Source organism: Grammomys surdaster, unplaced genomic scaffold (assembly GCF_004785775.1).
Source record: "Grammomys surdaster isolate TR1022 unplaced genomic scaffold, NIH_TR_1.0 479, whole genome shotgun sequence".
In the NCBI taxonomy this organism is placed as follows: domain Eukaryota; kingdom Metazoa; phylum Chordata; class Mammalia; order Rodentia; family Muridae; genus Grammomys; species Grammomys surdaster.
The window spans coordinates 280,779-301,682 of NW_021604898.1; the positions used below are offsets into that span (position 1 = coordinate 280,779).

Genomic DNA, 20,904 nt, shown 5'->3' on the forward strand with positions numbered 1-20,904 from the left:
GGTCCTGTGTTCTAACATATGACACGTTACAAAGTTGTTGGAATTTCCTGATTTCCAGAAAGTTTTGGATCCTAAGTGCTTCAGTGAGCGCTGTCAACCCCTTTACAGTAGAATTAGACAGAGGTCAGGAATGATCCAGCAAGTGTTTTAGCATATAAAGACAGAGGCTGAAAGGAGTTTAGCCCTACCTATCAGCAGTGATAATGATGTCCTTCATTTCAGAAAAACATGCTGTTTGATGGACATGATGTGAAGATTGTAGTGTGGGGAGGAATTACAATGTGTGGTTATAACGTCTCTTCCTTTGCTATCTGCTTTTGTCCCTTTTTCTATGTTTTGGTGTTTGCTTGTATATGCAAATATGTGTCTTTTAGCCTATTCTGCCCACAAGCTAGCTAAATACTTGAGAATGACCTTTTACCCAATCTTATTGCTTTTAACCCCTGACCTGCCTCAGTACTTCAAGCAACCAATTTGTTTGTTTGTTTGGTTGGTTTTGTTTGAAGAAAGTCAGTGGCCTTTAATCCCTGCACACACCTTTAATCCCAGCTATCAGGAAAGAGAGGCTACTAGGAGTCTGTGAGTTTGAGTCTACCCTGGACCGCAGATGAAGTTCAAGGACAACCAGGGCTAGGTAGATAGAAGATCTCTCAAAACAAAAGAAAACAAACAAAACAGAACAAAACAAAACAGATGGTTGAAGTAGGGAGGCTGCCATGGAACCCCAACATTGGGAAGGGGAATGCACGATCAGATCAGATCATCCACGTCTTCTTAATGAGTTTGTGGGCAGAGAAGTTGAGAGTGACCTTAGTCTTTTGGCTTTTACACTCTCAGTGCAGAGTTTCCAGATCTGCCTTACTACTCCAAGCAACCTGTTTTGCTTTGTCTTTGTTTTTGATTTTTTCTTTCTTTTGTTTGTTAGTTTGTTTGGTTGGTTTAGTTTTAAAAGTGTCAGTGGCTTTTAATCCCTGTACAAGCCTTTAATAGGACCACTCAGGGAACAGAGGCACATGGATTTCTGTGAGTTTGAGAACAGCCTGGACTACAAATGGAGTTCTAGGACAGCCAGAGCTACATAAACATAAGCTTTCTTCAAGCATGGACAAAACAAAATGGATGCTTGAAGTAGTGAGGCTGTCCTCAAACCCCAGCACTGGGGAGGTAGAAGCCATGGGGGGCGGAGTGTGAGGACATCCTCAACTTCTTAGTGAGTTTGTGAGCCAAGTAGGCTACAAGGTAATGTATGGCAAGCAGAAACAAAAAACATAGGAACAGAATTTTAAAAATATCAAAATAAGACAGAACAACAATAATAACTTAGAGGCCAAATATACCCTATTGTGAGGCTGGTCTCCATCTTAAAACAAGCAAACAAAAAAAAGTCTCAAAAAAACAAACAACAAAAACAAAACCCTGAGATTTTGACTTCCAGCAGAACATAAAAGCTTCACCATCCACCAGGAAGGACCCCATGGTTTGTCCTTGGCCAGAGTTACTCCCTAGCTGTTACTCCTTTAACTTTTTCCTAACAACAGTTTGTCAAAGATTAGACTGATTGATTTACATGTACTTTCAGACCATTTGTAATTGTATATGGATCTTGCTTCAGAGCACCCACCTGTCTGCTTACAATACTTATTCTATTTGATAGTTGTAAGGCTGGAAACCCCATTCCTCACTCCCTCCCTTACTTGCCATTTCTTATAAAACCTTATCCTGATAAGAGTTTGGGGCTGTCTCACCAAACCATCCTGTGGGCCGACAGTGAGTAAGCCCAAACTCTTTGTAATAAAGAAACTCTAATGTGATTACATTGGAAATGGCTCCTTGGTGGTCTTTCTGGGTTCACAAATGCTTCCTGGCACAAAACAACAACAATAACAACAACAACAACAAATCTACTCACTTTTTGTAACATAATTTAAGTTCCTACCCAGCCCACAATTTTCACTTCACATTTATCAGAAATCATGTTTTCCCACAGCAAAATATATGCCGCTCTCTCTGCTGACAGAGATGAGCCTACTTCAGCTTCTTCATTTTCTACATTGTGCTTCAGACACACCCTGTTTGCCTCTTGTCCTCTGTTTCATTCCACTGGAAGGATCTGACCTTGTTCACTGAAGTATTTGGGATGCAAATATCTCTGGAAATCGGGATATTTTAATGACTTTGGAATGAGTCATATATGAGAACACATGACCAGAATTCATCGGAGATAAATGCTAGTTCCCAGACCACTCCCGGCATCAATCGTTCCACAGTGCTCCTCAGTTAGCCCCAGGCCCTGTCTGCCTCTGAGCCTGGCCCTTCCCATCCCTCCCTTATTGATTTATGATGGAAAATCACTGAAGTTTCTACTGCCGAAATAAAAGAAGAGAGGGATATTATCTATACTGGCTGGCTTTATGTGTCATGTGTCAACTTGACACAAGCTAGGATTATCAAAGATAAAGGAGCCTCCTTTGAGGAAATGCCTCCATGAGATCCAGCTGGAAGGCATTTTCTCAATTAGTGATCAAGGGTGGGAGCCCATTGTGGGTGGTGCCTTCCCTGGGCTGCTAGTCCTGGGTTCTATAAGAATGCAAGCTGAGCAAGCCAGGGGAAGTAAGACAGTAAGTAACATCCCTCCATGGCCTCTGCATCAGCTCCTGCTTCCCGACCTGCTTGAGTTCCAGTTCTAACTTCTTTTGGTGATGAACAGCCATGTGAAAACATAAGGTGAATAAACCCTTTCCTCTGCAGCTTGCTTCTTAGTCAAGCTGTTTGTTCAGGAGTAGAAACACTGATTAAGACACACACTCGCTCTCTTTTTTTTCTTTCCTACATTGCATCAGGACTGCAGTTCACCCTTTTCCCCACCATTCCATATTCCAACCTCCCCTTCCCCAGGATCAGCTCGTTTTGTTTTCATTTGCTTTCTTTCTTTTTTTAATTAACTGTTTTATTTATTTACGTTCCAGATGTTGCCCCTACCACAGTTGTATATCCATTTCCCCTCCCCCTTGCCTCTGAGAGGGTGCTTCCCCCATCCCACTTCTGTGAGGCCTTAAGTCTCTACAGGATTAGGAACATCCACTCCCACTGAGGACAGACCAGGGAGTCCTCTGCTATATATGTGCTAGGGCCTCAAACCACCCTTTGTATGCTCCCTGGTTGGTGGCTGAGTCTCTAAGAGCTCCTGGATATCCAGGTTAGTTGAGACTGCTGGTCTTCCTATCAGATCGCCATTTCCTTCAGCTCCTTCGATCCTTCCCCTAATTCCTACATAGGGGTCCCTGACTTCAGTTCAATGATTGGTTGTAACTGCATCTGTCTCAGTCAGCTGCTGGTATGGCCTCTCAGAGGATAGCCATGGTAGACTCCTATCTGTAAGCACCTTATAGCATAAGAAATAGTGTTAGGCTTCGGTCCTCCCCAGCCCCACACCATGGAATGGATCCCAAGTTGTTCAGTTGGTCACTGAACAGCATTTCCTTCAGTCTCTTTTTTTCCTTCAGTCTCCATTTTTGTTCCTGGAGTTCATTTAGGTAGAGACAATTCTGGGTCAGATATTTTGACTGGGTTGATAACCAGGTCCCTTCAAGTGAGGACCTCTCTGTCTACTGGAGATGGTTTCTTTAAGTTCCCTCTCCTCCACTGTTGGGCATTTCAGTTAAGGTTACCCTCATTGAGTCCTGGGAGTCTCTCACATCCCAGGTCTCTGGGACTTTCTAGATGGTACCTCCAACTCCAACCCCAAAAGCTGCATGTTTCCATTCATTCCCTTGAATGTTCTCCTCCTCATACCTAATCCTTCTGCTGTTTGCCTCTCCCCTTCCTCATCCCCCTCTGCTCTCCTACACATTCCCTCTTTCTCTCTGTGTACCATGATTATTTTGTTACCCCATCTACGTGGGATTGAGGCATTCTCACTTGGGCCTTTCGGTTTGTTAAACTTCTTAGTGTTTGTGGGTTGTATCTTAGGTATTCTGTACTTTTTGGCTAATATTCACTTAGTGAGTACATTCCATGTATGTCCTTTTGGAGCTGAGTTATGTCACTCGGATATTTTCTAGTTCTATCCATTTTAGTGCAAAATTAATAATATCCTGGTTTGGTTTTTTTTTTTTTTTTTTTTTTTTTTTTTTGGTTTTTCGAGACAGGGTTTCTCTGTATAGGTCTGGCTGTCCTGGAACTCACTCTGTAGACCAGGCTGGCCTCGAACTCAGAAATCCGCCTGCCTCTGCCTCCCAAGTGCTGGGATTAAAGGCGTGTGCCACCACCGCCCGGCAATATCCTGGTTCTTAACAGCCAAATACTATTCCATTGTGTAAATGAACCACATTTTCTGTATCCATTCTTTGTTTGAGGGACATTTGGGTTATTTACAGCTTCTGACTATTACAAATAAGGCTGCTATAAACATAGTGGGACACATGTCCTTATGGTATGGTGGAGCATCTTTTGGGTATATGCCTAAGGGTGATATAGCTGAGTCTTCAGGTGAAACTATTTCAAATTTCCTGAGGAAACACCAGATTGATTTCCAGAGTGGTTGTACCAGTTTGTAATCCCACCAGCAATGGAGGAGTGTTCTACTTTCTCCACAGCATGTGCTGTCACTTGTGTTTTTGATCTTAGCCATTCTGATTGATATAAGGTGGAATCTCGGGGTCATTTTGATTTAAATTTCCCCGATGATGAAAGATTTTGAGCATCTTTTTAAGTGATTCTCAGCCATTCTTCAGTTGTGAATTTTCTGTTTAGCTCTGTAACCCACTTTTAATTGGGTTATTTGGGTTTTTTTGGAGATTTACTTCTTGAGCTCTTTATATATTTTGGACATTAGCCTTCTATTGGATGTGAAGTTAGTGAAGATTTCTTTCTCAATATGTAGGTTGTCAATTTGTGTTATTAAAAGTGTCTTTTACTATATAGGAGTTTTCCAGTTTCATTAAATCCCATTTATCAATTGTTGACCTTGGAGCCTGGGCCATTAGAGTTCTGTCCAGAAATTTTCCCCCTGTGCTAATGAGTTGGAGGCCCATTCTCATGTTCTCTTTTTTGTTTGTTTGTTTGTTTTTTGTTTTTTTGTTTTGTTTTGTTTTTTGAGACAGGGTTTCTCTGTGTAGTTCTGGCTGTCCTGGAACTCACTCTGTAGACCAGGCTGGCCTCGAACTCAGAAATCCGCCTTTCTCTGCCTCCCAAGTGCTGGGATTAAAGGTGTGTGCCACCACCGCCCGGCTTCCATGTTATCTTTTATTTGATTCAGTTTTTTGGTTTTATGTTGAGGTCCTTGATACACCCGGACTTGAACTTTGTGCAAGATGATAAATACGGATATATATTTGTTTTTTGACATAGATCACCAGTAAGACCAGCACCATATATTGAAGATGCTTTCTTTATTCTACTTTATAAACAGTGGCATTTTTGTCAAAAATCGAAGTGTCGAAAGTGTGTGGGTTGCCGGGCAGTGGTGGCACACACCTTTAATCCCGGCACTTGGGAGGCAGAGGCAGGTGGATCTCTGAGTTAAAGGCCAGCCTGGTCTACAGAGTAAGTTCCAGGACAGCCAGGGCTACACAAAGAAACCCTGTCTCGAAAAACCAAAAAAGAAAAAAAAAAGAGAAAAAAAAAGAAAGTGTGTGGGTTTATTTCTGGGTCTTCAATTCTATTCCACTGATCGACTTGTATGTCTCTGTACTAATGCCATGCAGTTTTTATCACTATTGCTTTGTAGTACAGCTTGACTTTAGGGATGGTGATGCCTGCAGAAGTTCTTTGATTGTTAAGAATTATTTGGCTATCCTGAGTTTCTTGTTTTTCCGTATGAATTTCAGAAATATTCTTTCCATGTCCATGAAGAATTGTATTGGCATTTTGATGGGAATTGAATTGGATCTGTAGATTGCTTTTTGTATGGTGTTCATTTTTACAATATTAATCCTACTAGTCCATGAGCATGGGAGATCTTTCTATCTTCTCAGATCTTATTTGATTTCTTTCTTTGGAGACTTGAAATTCTTGTTCATATAGAACTTTTACAAATTATTTAGATTTACACCAAGATATTTTTTTTTTATTTATGACTATTGTGAAGAATGCTGCTTCCCTATTTTCTTTCTCAGCCCATTTATCATTTGTATAATGGAGGGTTACTGATTTCCTTGAGTTAATTTTATATCCAGCCACTTTGCTGAAGTTGTTCTGGTAGAATTTTTGGGGTTGCTTATGTATACTATCATATCATCTACAAATAGTGATAACTTGACTACTTCTTTTCCAATTTGTATCCCCTTGATCTCCTTTTGTTGTCTTATTGCTCTAGCTAGAACTTCAAGTACTATATGGAATAGATAGGGAGAGAATGGGCAGTGTTATATTTTACATGACTTTATTGGGATTGTTTCAAGTTTCTCTCCACTTAGTTTGATATTGGCTGTTGGTTTGTATATTGGTTTTGTTATGTTTAGGTATGGGCCTTGAGTTCCTGATTTCTCCAATACATTTAAAATGAAGGGATGTTGTATTTGTCAAAGGCTTTTTCAGCATCTAATGTGATAATTATGCGATTTTTTACCTTTAAGTTTTTTTATATAGTGGATTATGTCAATGTATTTTTGCATATTGAACCATCCCTGCATCCCCAGGATGAAGCCTACGCAGTTGTGGTAAATGATGTTTTGATGTGTTCTTGAATTCCATTGGCAAGAATTTTATTGAGTATTTTTGCATAGATATTCATAAGCAATATTGGTCTGAAATTCTTTCTCTTTTGTTGTTGAGTCTTTGTGTAGTTCAGTTATCAGAGTAACTGTGGCCTCATAGAATGAATTATGTAGTGTACCTTCTGTTTCTATTTTATGGAATACTTTGAGGTGTATTGGCATCAACTTTTCTTTGACAGTCTAGTAGAATTCTGAACTAAAACCATCAGGTCCTGAGCTTTTTGTGTTTGGAAGGATTTTAATGACTGCTTCTATTTCCTTAGGTGTTATGGGACTCTTTATATAGTTTACCTGTTCTTAATTTAAATTTGATACCCAGTATCTGTTTAGAAAATCATCCATCATCTAGATTTTGCAGTTTTGTTGAGTCTAGGCTTTTGTAGTAATATCTGATGATATTTTGAATTCTCTCAGTTTCTGTTGTTTTGTCTCCCTATTCACTTCTGATTTTGTTAATTTGGATAATGTCTGTGTGTCATTTAGTTTCTTTGGCTAACAGTTTGTCTGTTTTGTTGATTTTCTCAAAGAACCAGCTTTCGATTTTGTTGATTCTTTGTATTGTTCTCTTTGTTTCTAATTGGTTGATTTTATTCCTGAGTTTGATTATTTCCTTGCCATATAACATTTACTCCTCTTGGGTGTGTTTGCTTCTTTTCAGAAGCTTTCAGATGTGCTGTTAAGTTGCTATTGTAGGAATTCTCCATTTTTGTTTTTTAGAAGGACACTTAGTCCCATGAGTTTTTCTCTTAGCACTGCTTTCAAAATGTCCTGTAAGTTTGGGTATGCTGTATCTTAATTTTCACTGAACTCTAGAAAGCTTTAAATTTCCTTCTATATTTCTTCTCTGATCAAGTTATCATTGAGTTGAGAGTTATTCAGTTGTCATGGGTATGTGGGTTTTCTGTTGTTTTTGTTTTCTTAGTCCGTGGTAATCTGATATGATGCATGATATTATATCAATCTTTTTGAAGCTGTTGAGGCTTATTTTGTGACATGGAGAAGTACCATGAGGGTCTGAGAAGAAGGTATATCCTTTTGATTTAGTGTGAAATGTTCTGTGTATATCTCTTAAATCCGTTTGGTCCATAACTTCTATTAGTTTCACTGTGTCTCTGTTTAGTTTCTGTTTTGCTAACCCGTCTATTCATGAGAGTGGTATGTTGAAGTCTCCCACTGTTATTGTGTGAGATTCAATGTATGTTTTGAGCTTTAGTAAAGTTTCTTTTATGAATGTGGTTGCCCTTGCATTTGGGACACAGATGTTCAGGATTGAGACTTTACCTTGTTGGATTTTTCCTTTGATGAATATGAATTGTCCTTCCTCATCGTGGTTGATAACTTTTGTTTGAAAGTCTATTTTATTGGTTATTAGAATGTGTACTCCAGCTTGTTTCTTTGGATCATTTGCTTAGAAAACCTTTTTCCAGACTTTTATTATGAACTAGTGTCTGTCTTTGTCAGTGAAGTGTGTTTCTTGTGAGGAGCAAAATGCTGGATCCTGCTTGCATATCTAGTCTGTTAGCCTGTCTTTCTATTGGTGAATTGATTCCATTGATGTTGAGAGATATTAAAGACCAGTGATTGTTGATTCCTTGCTGGAGATTATATTATGTGTGTATAAATTTTTCTTTTGGGTGTATTGTGAGGTGATGAATTTCTTGTGGTTTTTTTTTTCTTTGTTTGTTTGTTTTGGTGTAGATATCCTCCTTTTGTTGGAATTTTTCTTCTAGAATCCTCTGTAGGGCTGAAATAGTAGATACATATTGTTTAAATTTGGCTTTGTCATGGAATATCTTGGTTTCTCCATTTTAGATGATTGAGAATTTTGATAGATACAGTAGCCTGGGCTGGCATTTGTATTTTCTTAGTATGTGCAAGACTCAAAGTCTCTGTTGTCTTACAAAATTCTGATAGGTCTGTCTTTATATGTTACTTAGCCTTTTCCCCTTATCACTTAACATTCTTTCTTTGTCATGTGCATTTAGTGTTTTGATTATATGTGACAAGAGAATTTCTGTTTCTAGTCCAATCTATTTGATGTTTTGTAGGCTTTTTATATGTTTATGGCCATCTCTTTCTTTAGATTAGGGAAGTTTGCTACTATGATTTTGTTGAACATGTTTTCTGGCCCTTTGAGCTGGGAATCTTTGCTGTCTTCTATTCCTATTATTCTTAGGTTTGGTCATTTCATTGTGTCCTGGATTTCCTGGATGTTGTGGATTAGGAGCCTTCTTTAATTTCTATTTTCTTTGACATTGTGTCAATATCTTCTATTGTCTCTTCTATGCCTGAGGTTCTCTCTTCTATGTCTTTTATTCTGATTAAGCTTGAACCTGCAGCTCCTGATCTCTTCTCTAGGTTTTCCATTTCCAGGGTTGCCTTCATTTGTGATTTCTTTATGGTTTCTACTTCTACTTTTAGATCTTGGACCACTTTGTTCAATTCCTTTACCAATTGATTGTGTTTTCCTTTATTTCTTTAAAGGATTTTTTGGTTTCCTCTTAAAGGGCTTCTGCCTAATAACTGTGTTTTCCTGTATTTCCTTCAGTGAGTTATTTATATCCTCATTAAACGTCTCTATGATCTTCATGAGAGAGGGTTTTAGGTTTTCATCATGCTTTTCAGGTATGTTGCAGTATCCAGTGCTTGCTGTGGTGGGAGAACTGGGTTCTGATGGTGCCAAAATATATTGGGTACTGTTGCTTATGTTCTTGTGCTTGCCTCTTGCCATCTGGTTATCTCCTATGTTAACTGACCTGGGTGTCTCTGTCTGGAGCCTGCCTCCTGTGTTCCTGGATGTAGCAGATATCCTGGGAGACCTGTAGATGGTGGGATGGTAAGAGGGGCAGATCTGCCTCATGGGTGATGCAGACCAAACTCATTTATTTTGTTTGTTTATAAACCAGCAAGTCAGTTTCTACTGTCTATATTCCCATAAATGTGTCAGGTTTTCCCTGGGGCTTGGCTAGCCTACTAGAAACTACATTCTTATGGGACACTTCTTTTCCATGCCCAAAAGCCAGGATCTGCCAATATCTCTTCAGTTATGCCTGGGGGTCCAGAACCCCTCTATCGTACTAGAATCTTGATTGGCTTAATATTGTGGATGTCTTATGCAGGTAAGTACATGGTATTTTTACTACTAAGTTTCTGGCACTAAACTTGTCATTTTCTGAGATATTCTAATGTGCCTAGGCTGCTACTACCCAGCCAAATGCTCCATTATTTGCCACCTGGTCTTGTCCTGACTCACTCTAGTCCATGTCCATCCTTATAGCTGCTCTCTCTTCATGATCTCATGGCAAATCCTTTTGGTCCATCCACATGGTCTCACAATATCTTTTTGTCTGCCTCTGTCTCCTTTTTCTTGGATCCTCCAGACTAGGATCAGAAGTCTTTCCCTGTTCTCTACTTCTGCCCATTTGTTGGTTGATCAGGAATGTATTAACCAATCAGTGGTGATAGAGAACAATCTTTATACATCATTGATAGAGGAGATGGTCCAATAATCATGACAATGTAATGAAAATGTCTGGACTGTAACCTGATTTCTGGGCACAGCAGTTAGCAAAATGCACAAAAACTTCCCCTATCATTTTTCACATTTAGTCTAACAAAATGTTCTTTCTCTTCTATTAATGAATTATATACCAAAAAAGAACTATGGAAACTTTCCAACTAAAAATTATACTCATGTGTTTGAGAGAGTCAGATTCCATGGAACTAGGGTTATAGATTTTTATTACCTGCCATATGGATGCAGGGAATTGAAGCTTTGTCCTTTGGGCCCTCTTAACCACTGAATCTATCCAGCCATACCTTCCTCATTTTTAAAAGTAATTTCTTGTCAGTTTTTCTTCCAAGACTTATCTTCATTTATGACACTATTCTTTTTCTTGAATCTCTAAAGCCCTTTTATTTTTCAATGTATTAAAAAAATCATATCAGGGTAAGAAATATCACCATAATAAAAATCATAATTGGTAATGTGTCATTTACACTTTGGTCCTTTCTCTCTTTTTCTTTGCTCTATCTTTAAAGCATGTAATGTTGCATTATGTACAGTCCAAAAGTCATGTTATTGATTTTTTAATGTTATTTGGCTTATTTCTTGCAATTTTATTAATTTATTACCAGATTAAATGTTTGGTTATGTTCAGATTTCTTCTGTGTGTTCTGTCTCAGATCTCCTGCTGTGATTGGGCTATCCCTGTCTTCTTAAGCACAGGGAAAGGTGTTTCTACTTCCTTTGTGTTTGTACCTGGCATATATCTCCTAAGGTTCACTTTTGTGGAGTTCAATCAGGAGTTGTGCTTCATTAGATTCCTGACCCCACCTGATTAGGAGGTGCCCCTCAGCTGTTGCTGCTTAGCCCCTGGGATTTTTTCCCATGTGTGCTGTGCATAGGCTTCTCAGAGAAGTTTGAGGATCTTAGTATGCCCCAGATATGGGTTTTGTATGTCACAGGTATGGGCAGGAGCTCAGCCTCCCACTTCTTGTGGTCAGTGTTGGGAGTGTAGCTGAACTTCATAAGGGCCCCTGGCCAACAAAACATGCATGCCAAGTATGCACACACAACCCACATAGACCTGATTCTGTGCATATCCCATCTACTAAACTCGCACTAATTTACTCTGAACGAATAAAAAAGACCATGAGACTGTTGCACTTGGGCCCTCTACAAATTTGGAACAGATGTGTATACCTTGATCTTCATGTGGGTCCACTAACATTTGGAGCAGGGCTTGTCTCTGACTCTGTTGTCTCCCATTGGTTCCCTATCCCATAACTGGACTGCCTGCATGGGCCTCCAAGGGAAAGGACATGCTAAATCCTTCCAGGACTAGAAATCCCAGGGTATGACATTATACGATGGCTTCTTTCCCTTCTTTGAAGAGAAGGGGAGGTAATAATTGAAGGTGGGATTTGTAAGGGTGGGTGGGGTTGCAGGAGGGTGCAGGGTTTTGATTAGCATGTAAAGTGAATACATAAATTATTGAGAAAGAAAAGAATGAAGCACTCAGCATTGCTTGGTCTACCATTCTTCCTTGCCTGTCACTAGGAAACTGCCTTCATTCCAGGAATTTTCTCAGGCTCTAATCTTGGATTTTGTGGCCCACATTTGGTGTATCAAATACAAATATAATTACCTGGGGAGTTTTCATATGCCCCATTTTGCTCCCAAATAACTGAAGTGTATTTTTATACCTGCTCTAGCCCATTTAGCTTCCAAATTAAGACACAGACATGCTATTTTTATTAACAAGCCACTGGCCCTAAGCTGGACATGTTCTGAGTTGTTCTAACCTGTCCACGCTGCTAATAGTCAGCCAAGTTCCTGCTTATTTGACATTTGATTTTGTCCTAGCTGACTCTAGTCCTTGTGTGTCCTCATTGCTGCTCTTCCATTAAAACTTTATTGCAACTCCTCCTTGTCCACCCATATGATCTCTCTACTTCTTCTCCCTCTGTCTCTTTGATCTTCCAATTCTAAAAGTGAGATTGTAAGCCCTGTCCTTATCTCTTCTAGTGCTCAACTATTGGTAGGCCATTACTTTATTAACTAATTAGAGGTGATGAAAAACATAATCATTACACAACATTGATACAGGATATATACTCCAATAAACATGACAACGCCAACAGCTAGATTTCAAACATATCTTGGACAGGACAAACCATATCAGAATATCCAGGACAAAAAACTATCCACCAATATTTTTATAGTTATAGTATTATGTATATGTGTCAACTTGATAATATGACTGTGTGCCTGTATCAGAGAGGTTCACTTGGCTGCAGACAATCCACTTTGAATCTGGTTGATATCATCCATTAGGCTGATGTAAAGTCATTAAAAAAAAGAGTCCAAAGAAAACAGTAATGAGCACAGAAATTCACATCTCAACTTCCTGCCTGTAAACACAATGTTACCACATACCTTACATTCTTCTCTCCACAAATCCATCTCCCCTACTGCCTCTATCTTACATGATACACAGAAAGTTAAGACTATGAGGGGAAAGAAACCTTTCCTTCTTATCTTTGTCAGAGGAACAAGAAGTAAGGCAAAACGTCTATCAAAGGTTTTCCACAAAACAACTACTGATCACTCCACATAATGAAGGAGTCTCTTATATGAAACTTAATGGTTACAAATTGCAGTTTTAGCATTGAGCAACAGATAAAAGTATATGACAATATATAAGAAGAGAAAGATGACCAGGGCTCACACGATACTTGGAGGTAGTTACCTTTTACCAAAGCAGGTTAAAAACAGGCTAAAACTGGACTTCATATTGGAGATGAGAACAAAGGGGCAAACTACTGGAAAGCATATTTCTATCAATGTAAATATATTTAGTGCCCATGACACTGGATATTTGGAGCTGGCCCTAATGACAGCAACAAGGGAAGACAATGAGTAAGAGATGAAAAATATGCACAAAAGGATGAGGATAGTTTTTGTTGCTCTATCTTCAGGTGAAACTTTCTGAAAGTGTTGAGCACTGTGAATATGCCTGACTTGTCTCTTATGTTTGTAGAGAGTACTCACCAAGGAGATACTTGAGCAGGCCATCAGACCCAGACACAAGACATCAGAAAAACACAATAAGAACATATAGAGGGCAGCTCCCACATGGTCAGATGTAAACAATGAGCAGTATGCATAACTCAATCTGTTAGTTACATTTTTCTTGTAACTAGGGCCTGACACTCTTGCTGGAATCAAGATGTTTAGAAGCAGGTGGAAAAACCAAGTGACTAAGCAGAAGGGACCAATGCACTTGGTGGCTCTGTATTTAAGCTTCATCCACTTGGAGCTGCTGGGTCTGATTGTGATTGCTTGGAAACAGCTCAGTAGGCATGTGGCATACAGGGACATCCCCCTTGTTAATCTGGAAATATACATGATCAGTTTACATCCGATGTCATCCAGGAAAACATTAAATCCAAAATATGACATTGTCCGTGGAATGCCTCTTAAGATGATAGTTAAGCAGTTGGCAAAAGTCAAGTGCTCTATAATCAGGTCTTTAGGCATTAAGTGCTTCCCAGTGAATATCAAAATGACATAATAAAATAGTATTGAGGAATTGCCGAGCATTCCCACTGTAATCTGGCTGAAGAGAAAAATTCCCATTGTAAAGTTTTCAGAGGTCATTTTTATTCCTATTTAAAAAGTAAATATTTTTATTATGATCTAGAGACCCTGGACATGAATTTTTGAGTGTGCATTAAATCATTCATCCCCATACTTTATTTATATAACAGAAAATAAAGTGGCTTAATATATGGAGGAAAAGAACCCTAGTATAGACTCTATAGGAAAGTAAAATGTTTTAGAAGCTTAAAAAGTTAGTATTGATTTTCTTCAAAAATATTAAAAATGATTATCCAGTTCCAATTGTAGAGTTGCTGAATCTCTCACAAGTTAAGTCATCAACTCTTGTTCATCGTAATAACAAATGTCGTACAAGGATCTGAGGAAGTTAGAGGATACAAAGCCACAGAAGGAATGAACAGTGTTGAGTAAGAAGAATAAAGTTTCAGATATTCCATCCCAATGGCCTGCTGAGATGCAGCAGGTCTAAGGATGAATATCAGGAAGACACAAATGCCTCTTTCTTGAATGGTTGTTATAACTCAGTGATCATACCTTGTGATCCTTAATACCTTTGTGTACAATGGATATCCACCTGCACAATAGGATTATATCTATATTCCCTCACCTTGCACATGCAAGGAAGTTAAATTAGTCCAGAGCTAAAATGCTAGAACTATCAGAAGAAAATATTAGAAATACAAGATGTAGGTAGGGACATCAATACTAATAGTATAGGAGAGCATCAAGAACTAATGGAGAAACAGCATGACATTAAAAGCTTTCTGTACATTAAGGAAAATTACCTACCAAGTGTATATTTAACCTATCAAATAGGAAGAAATCATCAACTTCTGTATTTTTCAATCAAGAGCTTAAAATCTAGAATATAAAAAAAATATAGATTAAGCAATCTCCTCACAATGTTTCCACTCAACAATCATGTTAAAGAAATGGGCTTGGATTTCTTTCAAGACACTGCACAAATGGGTAGAAAATAGTTTTTTAAAGTACTCAATACTTTTACCTATCAGTTATATGCAAATTACAAATGCTTTGAAACTTCATTGAATCTGTTAGAATGATTCACATCAAGAGAATAGACCACAACTAATGCTGACAATAGTGTGGACAAAAAGAATCTTCATACTGTAATGGAAAAGAATTAAGAATTATAGAAATAAATACAAAGATATCTCAAAAAATCTGAGCATAGCATTATAATATAACACAGCTATATAATTTCTTGGCATATACCCAAAGGACTATATATCCTACAACAGAGATACTGCACATCCATATTAACTGCTGCATAATTCAGAACAGCAAAGAAATGATGTTAATCAACAGATAATTGAAGTATAGTATCTGTGCTCGGCAGAATTTTGTTAATCTGTAGAGAAAAATAACATCATGAAGTTTTCAGAACCTATGTGCAATTACAGTGATTTTAGTAAGATAGCATAGACAAGGAAAAAAAATCAAACCTTCTTTCTCAAATAGAGACATAGACCACAATGTCCATATGTAGGTAAGTATGGAGAGAAAGTACATATAGGCTATCACACCAAAAAGAAGATCAGGCAGGGAAAACAGAGGTCTTGTACAAGTTTGTACAAGTTTGCATCCCACCAGCAATATACGTGTGTTTATTTTGTTCCACATCCTGGCCAGGATGTGCTATTCCTTGAATTTTTTATCTTAGCTATTCTGATGGGTTTAAGGTAGAATCATATAGTCATTTTGATTTGTATTTCCTTGATGTCTAAGGACATTGAACATTTCTTGTACAACCATGCTGGAAATCAGTTTGGCCCTTTCTCAAAAAACTGAGAATAGTTCTACCTCAAGACTCAGCTATACCACTCATGGCTATATAGCCAAACATGCTCTATCATCCCACAACTACAACTGCTGACCTGTGTTCAGAGCAGCTTTATTAGTAATAGACAGAGACTGGAAATTACTGATATATCCTTCAACTGAAGAATGGATAGAGAAAATGTGGTTCATTTACATAATAGAATACTACTCAGCTCTTAAAAGAAAGGGCATCCTGATTTTTTTCAGGCAAATGGATGGAACTAGAAAACATCATCCTGAGTGAGGGAACCCAGACCCCAAATGACATGCATGATGTATACTCACTTATAAGTGGATGGTAGACATAAAATACAGAATAACTATATTACAACTCAGAGACACAAAGAAGACAAATAACAAGGAGGATCCAAGGGAGGACAGTCGAGTCTTTCTCAAATGGGGAAATAAAATAGATATCAGAGATGAATGGAGTGAGGGATTTTGTGGGAGAGGAGGGAGAACAGGATATCTGAGTGATCAAGTATAGGTAGAGCAGGAAAAAGAATGGAAAACAGCAGTGGGAGGGGTGGAGGCATCTCTAGTATGTACCAGAGACCTGGGACAGGAGGAAGCCCCAGGATGTCTATGAAGGTTCTTCTACCTGAGACTCCTAGAAGTGAAGGATATGTATCCTAAAACCTCACTTTCCTGTAGCCAGGAAGGACTCCCAGTGTAGGGATAAGGACAGCAACCCACCCACAAAAATGTTCAACTCAAAATGTGTCCTTCTTACAAGATGTGCAGAGACATAGATAGAGCAGAGATTGAGGGAGTGTCCAACCAATGACTGGCCCAAATTGAGATCCATCTCATGGGCAAGAACCAATCCCTAATACTATTAATGCTATTCTGTTCTGCTTGAAGATAGGAGCCTAGTATTACAGGCCTCTGGGAGGCTTCACCTAGCAGCCAATCAAAATAGATGCAGAGACTCACATTCAAACATTAGGTGGAGCTTAGGAGTCTTCTGGAAGAGTCTGGGCATGGACTGAGGGACCTGAAGAGGACAAGGAATCCACAGAAAGACTATCAGAATCAACTAACCTTGACCCTTGTGGGATCCCAGAGACAGAATTACCAACCAAAGATCAAGCATGGGTTGGACCTAGCCTTCCTGTACATGCATAGCAGAAGTGCAGCCCATAAATTGGGGTGGGGGTAGGGGGGAAATCCTGTCCTTAAAAGGAAAAATGGGAGGCTGGAAAGAAAGGACAACCTGCATCTGTGTGAGGGTACTGGGAGGAGAATGGGGCTTATATTAAGATGTAAAGTTAATAAATACATTAATAACTAGAAAGTAGGACTTGAGGAATCAAAACAAGTGAAAAAGGACAAATGTGTCATTAAAATGCAAAGTATTATACAGAGGTATGAAACAATGTCAACATTAATGTTTTATAGTAAACTTTCCTATTCAATAATGACAGTTCTTATAGTCAAGACCATGTTAACAACTTACACTCAATTCTTAAAATTCACATGTTCCTTTTTGACTGACTTGCCTTCTGTAGAATGCTTGAAGATTGAGCCCAGAAGTCTCATGTATGAAAGATAAGTATGTTGCCACTGATCTACAATCTTACTCTTCCTATGTGAATTTTATATTACTATGAGAAGTTGTAGAAGAATATTTGTAATCCTTATTTATTAGTGATATATTGACTGTGTTGTTATTTTGTGCATGGAAATGAGTCTTATTTGTGTCCCTGAAGGACTTTTTTCTTTTATCTTTTTTTTCAGTTTACATCCCAATCACTGTCCTTCTCCTGGTCACCCCTCCCACAGTCCCTCATCCATCCCTCTTTCCTTTCTTGTCTGAGAGGATGGAGGACCCTCCAAGGTATAGTCCCACCCTGGCACAAAATGTCTCTGCAGAGCTAGGTTTATTCTCTCCTACTGAGGCCAGACAAGGCCGTTCAGCTAAAAGAGTGTATTACACAGACAGGCAACAGCTTTAGGGATCGCCCTCATTCCATTTGTTTGGGATGCTCATGAATTCCAAGCTGCACATCCAAAAATGTGCAGAGAGCCTAAGCCCAGCCCCTCTATGTTCTTTGGTTGGTGGTTCAGTTTCTGAGAGCCCCCAAAGATTCAGATTAGTTGACTCTATTGGTCTTCCGATAGAGTTCCTATCCCCTTCAGGGCCCTTGATCCTTCACTGAAACACAAAAGAATATTCCTTTTTCTAAATGCCTCACAGATCCTTCTCCAAAATTGACTATATAGTCAGTCACAAAGGAAGGCTCAACAGATAAAAAAACCTGAAGTAATGCCTTGTATCCTCTCAAAGGACCATGCATTAAAGCTGGACTTCAACAACAGAAACACCAGATAGCCTTACACATTCATGGAAACTGAACAACTCTCTACTCAGTGATCTCAGGATCAGGGAAGAAATAAAGAAAGGAATTAAAGACTTTCTAGAATTCAATGAAAATGAAGACAGAACATACTCAATGTATGGGGCACAGTGAAAGTCGTACTAAGAGGAAAGTTTATAGCACTAAGTGCTTCCATAAAGAAATTAGAAAGTTTTTATACCAGCAATTTCAAGGTGTATCTGGAAGCTCTACAAAAGAAGAAAAAAAGAAGCAAACATATAGAAAAGAGTAGAAATCAGGAAGTAATCATTTAGAAACCAAGAACAGAAAACAAAGAATCAAGGAAATTGAGAGTTGGTTATTTGAGAAATCAACAAGATAGACAGTTAGCCAACCTAACCAACAGACAGAGAGACAGTGTCCAAATAAACAAAGTCAGAAGAAAAAACACCAGAGACATGACAGAAAACAAGAAAATTTAAAAGAATAAGTAGGTCTTACTTCAAAAGCCTTTAGTCCACAAAATTGGAAAATCATTGTAAAAAATTGATGATTTTCTAGACAGCTACCACTTGTCACAGATAAGTCAAGATCGAGTAAATTATTTATAAAGCACTATATCCCCTAAGGAGATAGAAGCAGTCATTAAAAGTCTCCCAACGAAAAAACCCAGAGCCAGATGATTTTCATGTAAAATTCTACCAGACTTTCAAAGAAGAGCTCATACCAATACTCAAAATAGAAACAGAAGGAGCAATGCCAAACTCATTCTATGAAGTCACAAGCATCCTAATACCAACACCACAGAAAGACACAACAAAGAAAGAATTTCAGGCCAATTTCTCTTAAGGAACTTTGACAGGAAACTATTCAATAAAATACAAATCGATTACAGGAACACATCAAAAACATCATCTATCATGATCAAGTAGGCTTCATCCCAGGGATTCAGAGATGGTTCAATACATGCAAATCCATCAGAATAGCCTACCACATGAACAAACTGAAAACAATCACATAATCATTTCATTAGATGCTCAAAAATCCATTGGCAATATCCAACACCCCTTTATGTTAGAAATTTTAGAGAGATCAGGGATACAAGTCATATACCTAAAAATAATAAAAGCATTATAAAGCAGGGAAAATATCCAACGTCACGTTAAATGTGTCCCTGAGGTTTTATATGAAGAACATGGCATAAATGTATATTGATCTTGGCTTTGTTTAATATAGTTTACATTTTAATAATTTCCTTCATAAAGGTAATTCATTTTTAAGACATATTTCTTTTGCTTTATTCACTTTGTTGCTATTACAAATACTTTTCTGAATGGTATTCTCATGGTGTAGATAACCTATAAATATAGAATGTTTTTTCATGTAAAAGAGGAATTACTACATTATCCACTAATTCTAGTTCATAATATGAGTAAAAATGAATTAAAATCATGATCTTACAGAGGTATCTTCTTAGTCACTTCCACATTCAAAACAACTGAAAGATGTAATCATTCCACATACCCTTCATCATCAATACAGTAACAAGAAAAGAATAAAGACAACGTGATGTGCATAAAAAAATGTATAGTGCTTATTGCTTTAAAAGGAATCTGATAAAAGTATAGAAAACCACAGGAGACCTTGAGTTAAGTGCTATGGTTAGATATATTGCTGTATAATCCCATCTAGCTGTTGTAACTGCAGTGGTCAACTACAAATACACAAGCTACAATGATGAAAGCCAGAAAGATATACACACTCAATGGTTAATATCGTAAATGTTTGTAGTTTGACATTAGTTCTATTCTTAAATATAAGGGGATTGGTTAATATATGAGGTATTCTGGTTGTGTTATATTGTGCAGAGCTATATTGATGGCAGTAAAAAAAAATCTAAGGCTACAGTCAACTAAAGTGAAACTTGTCATGGACTTATAGTTTGGTGATAACAAATTTAGGGTCATAATAATGAGTTTGTGTTTTTATCTATAAGGAAAAAATAGAAGCGTATTCAATAGGTGTTTAATACAGTAGAGTTTTGTTTTCGCTGTTTTGGTGTCACCAGTTAACAGCAATCCCTGACATCAGGCAGATATATTATATCTTCTGAATCTCTAGACATGGGTCATGACAATAGGAATAGAGACAGCCAAACACACCTATGTCTATAATCCAGAAATGGACAGGCTACTCATGACAAGAGAACTTTATATGTATGTTCTTCCAGATAACATATGAACAGAAACCATGTAAAAAGAATTTTAGGGTATATGTATTGAAATTTAATAAAAATAGGGAAATATCTGTCACAGTATAGAATAACTGGAATAGCAAGAAAAATTTTACCCCTTACATGCATTTTACTCCTCTCTTTTAATTCATTTCATTTAAGTAATAATCTGGGATCTTCCATGAAATTCAATTTTCCTAAGAGAAATATCACCCTATAATTTTATCATTGATAAGATAATTTAATTTATTAGTATCAGTATTCTCTTCAAACACTTCTTTTAATCCATCACTTAAGACACAAAATGAGAATATAGTGTTTTCCAGATATATAAAAACTGGTGGGTAGGAAAAGGAAAATAAGGATATCAAACTATTTAGAATAAGATGGGGATGTAGCTCATGGCTTTTTCAGTTGTTGTAAGACTCTAGGTGTGATCTCAAGAGTCATCAGTAAGAAAAGTAGAAATAGCCAAATAAATTTCTCTTTTAAAAACCTAGGAAGAGAAATGCAAAATGAGATAGAGATGGGGTAAGAAAAATGGAGAAAGGTACAGAGAACAGGAGGAATGACAAAGGCTAAGTGAAGAAAGGGGTGACATCGGTGACAAGAGAGACTCAGCAGTAGCTATTTGGAGGAACAGGGTTCCCACAGTTTAGGGAGAGC

At 38.0% G+C, this 20,904-nt stretch overlaps 1 protein-coding gene across 1 annotated transcript; it reads right to left on the reverse strand.

Annotated features, from left to right (window-relative positions):
* Window positions 1-12,966: 12,966 nt before the first annotated feature.
* Window positions 12,967-13,911, reverse strand: LOC114632976 (vomeronasal type-1 receptor 4-like). Its single transcript, XM_028781581.1, has one exon. It carries the CDS (start codon window positions 13,879-13,881, stop codon window positions 12,967-12,969), a length of 915 nt encoding a protein of 304 aa, XP_028637414.1. The 5' UTR covers window positions 13,882-13,911.
* Between the last annotated feature and the right edge of the window lie 6,993 nt (window positions 13,912-20,904).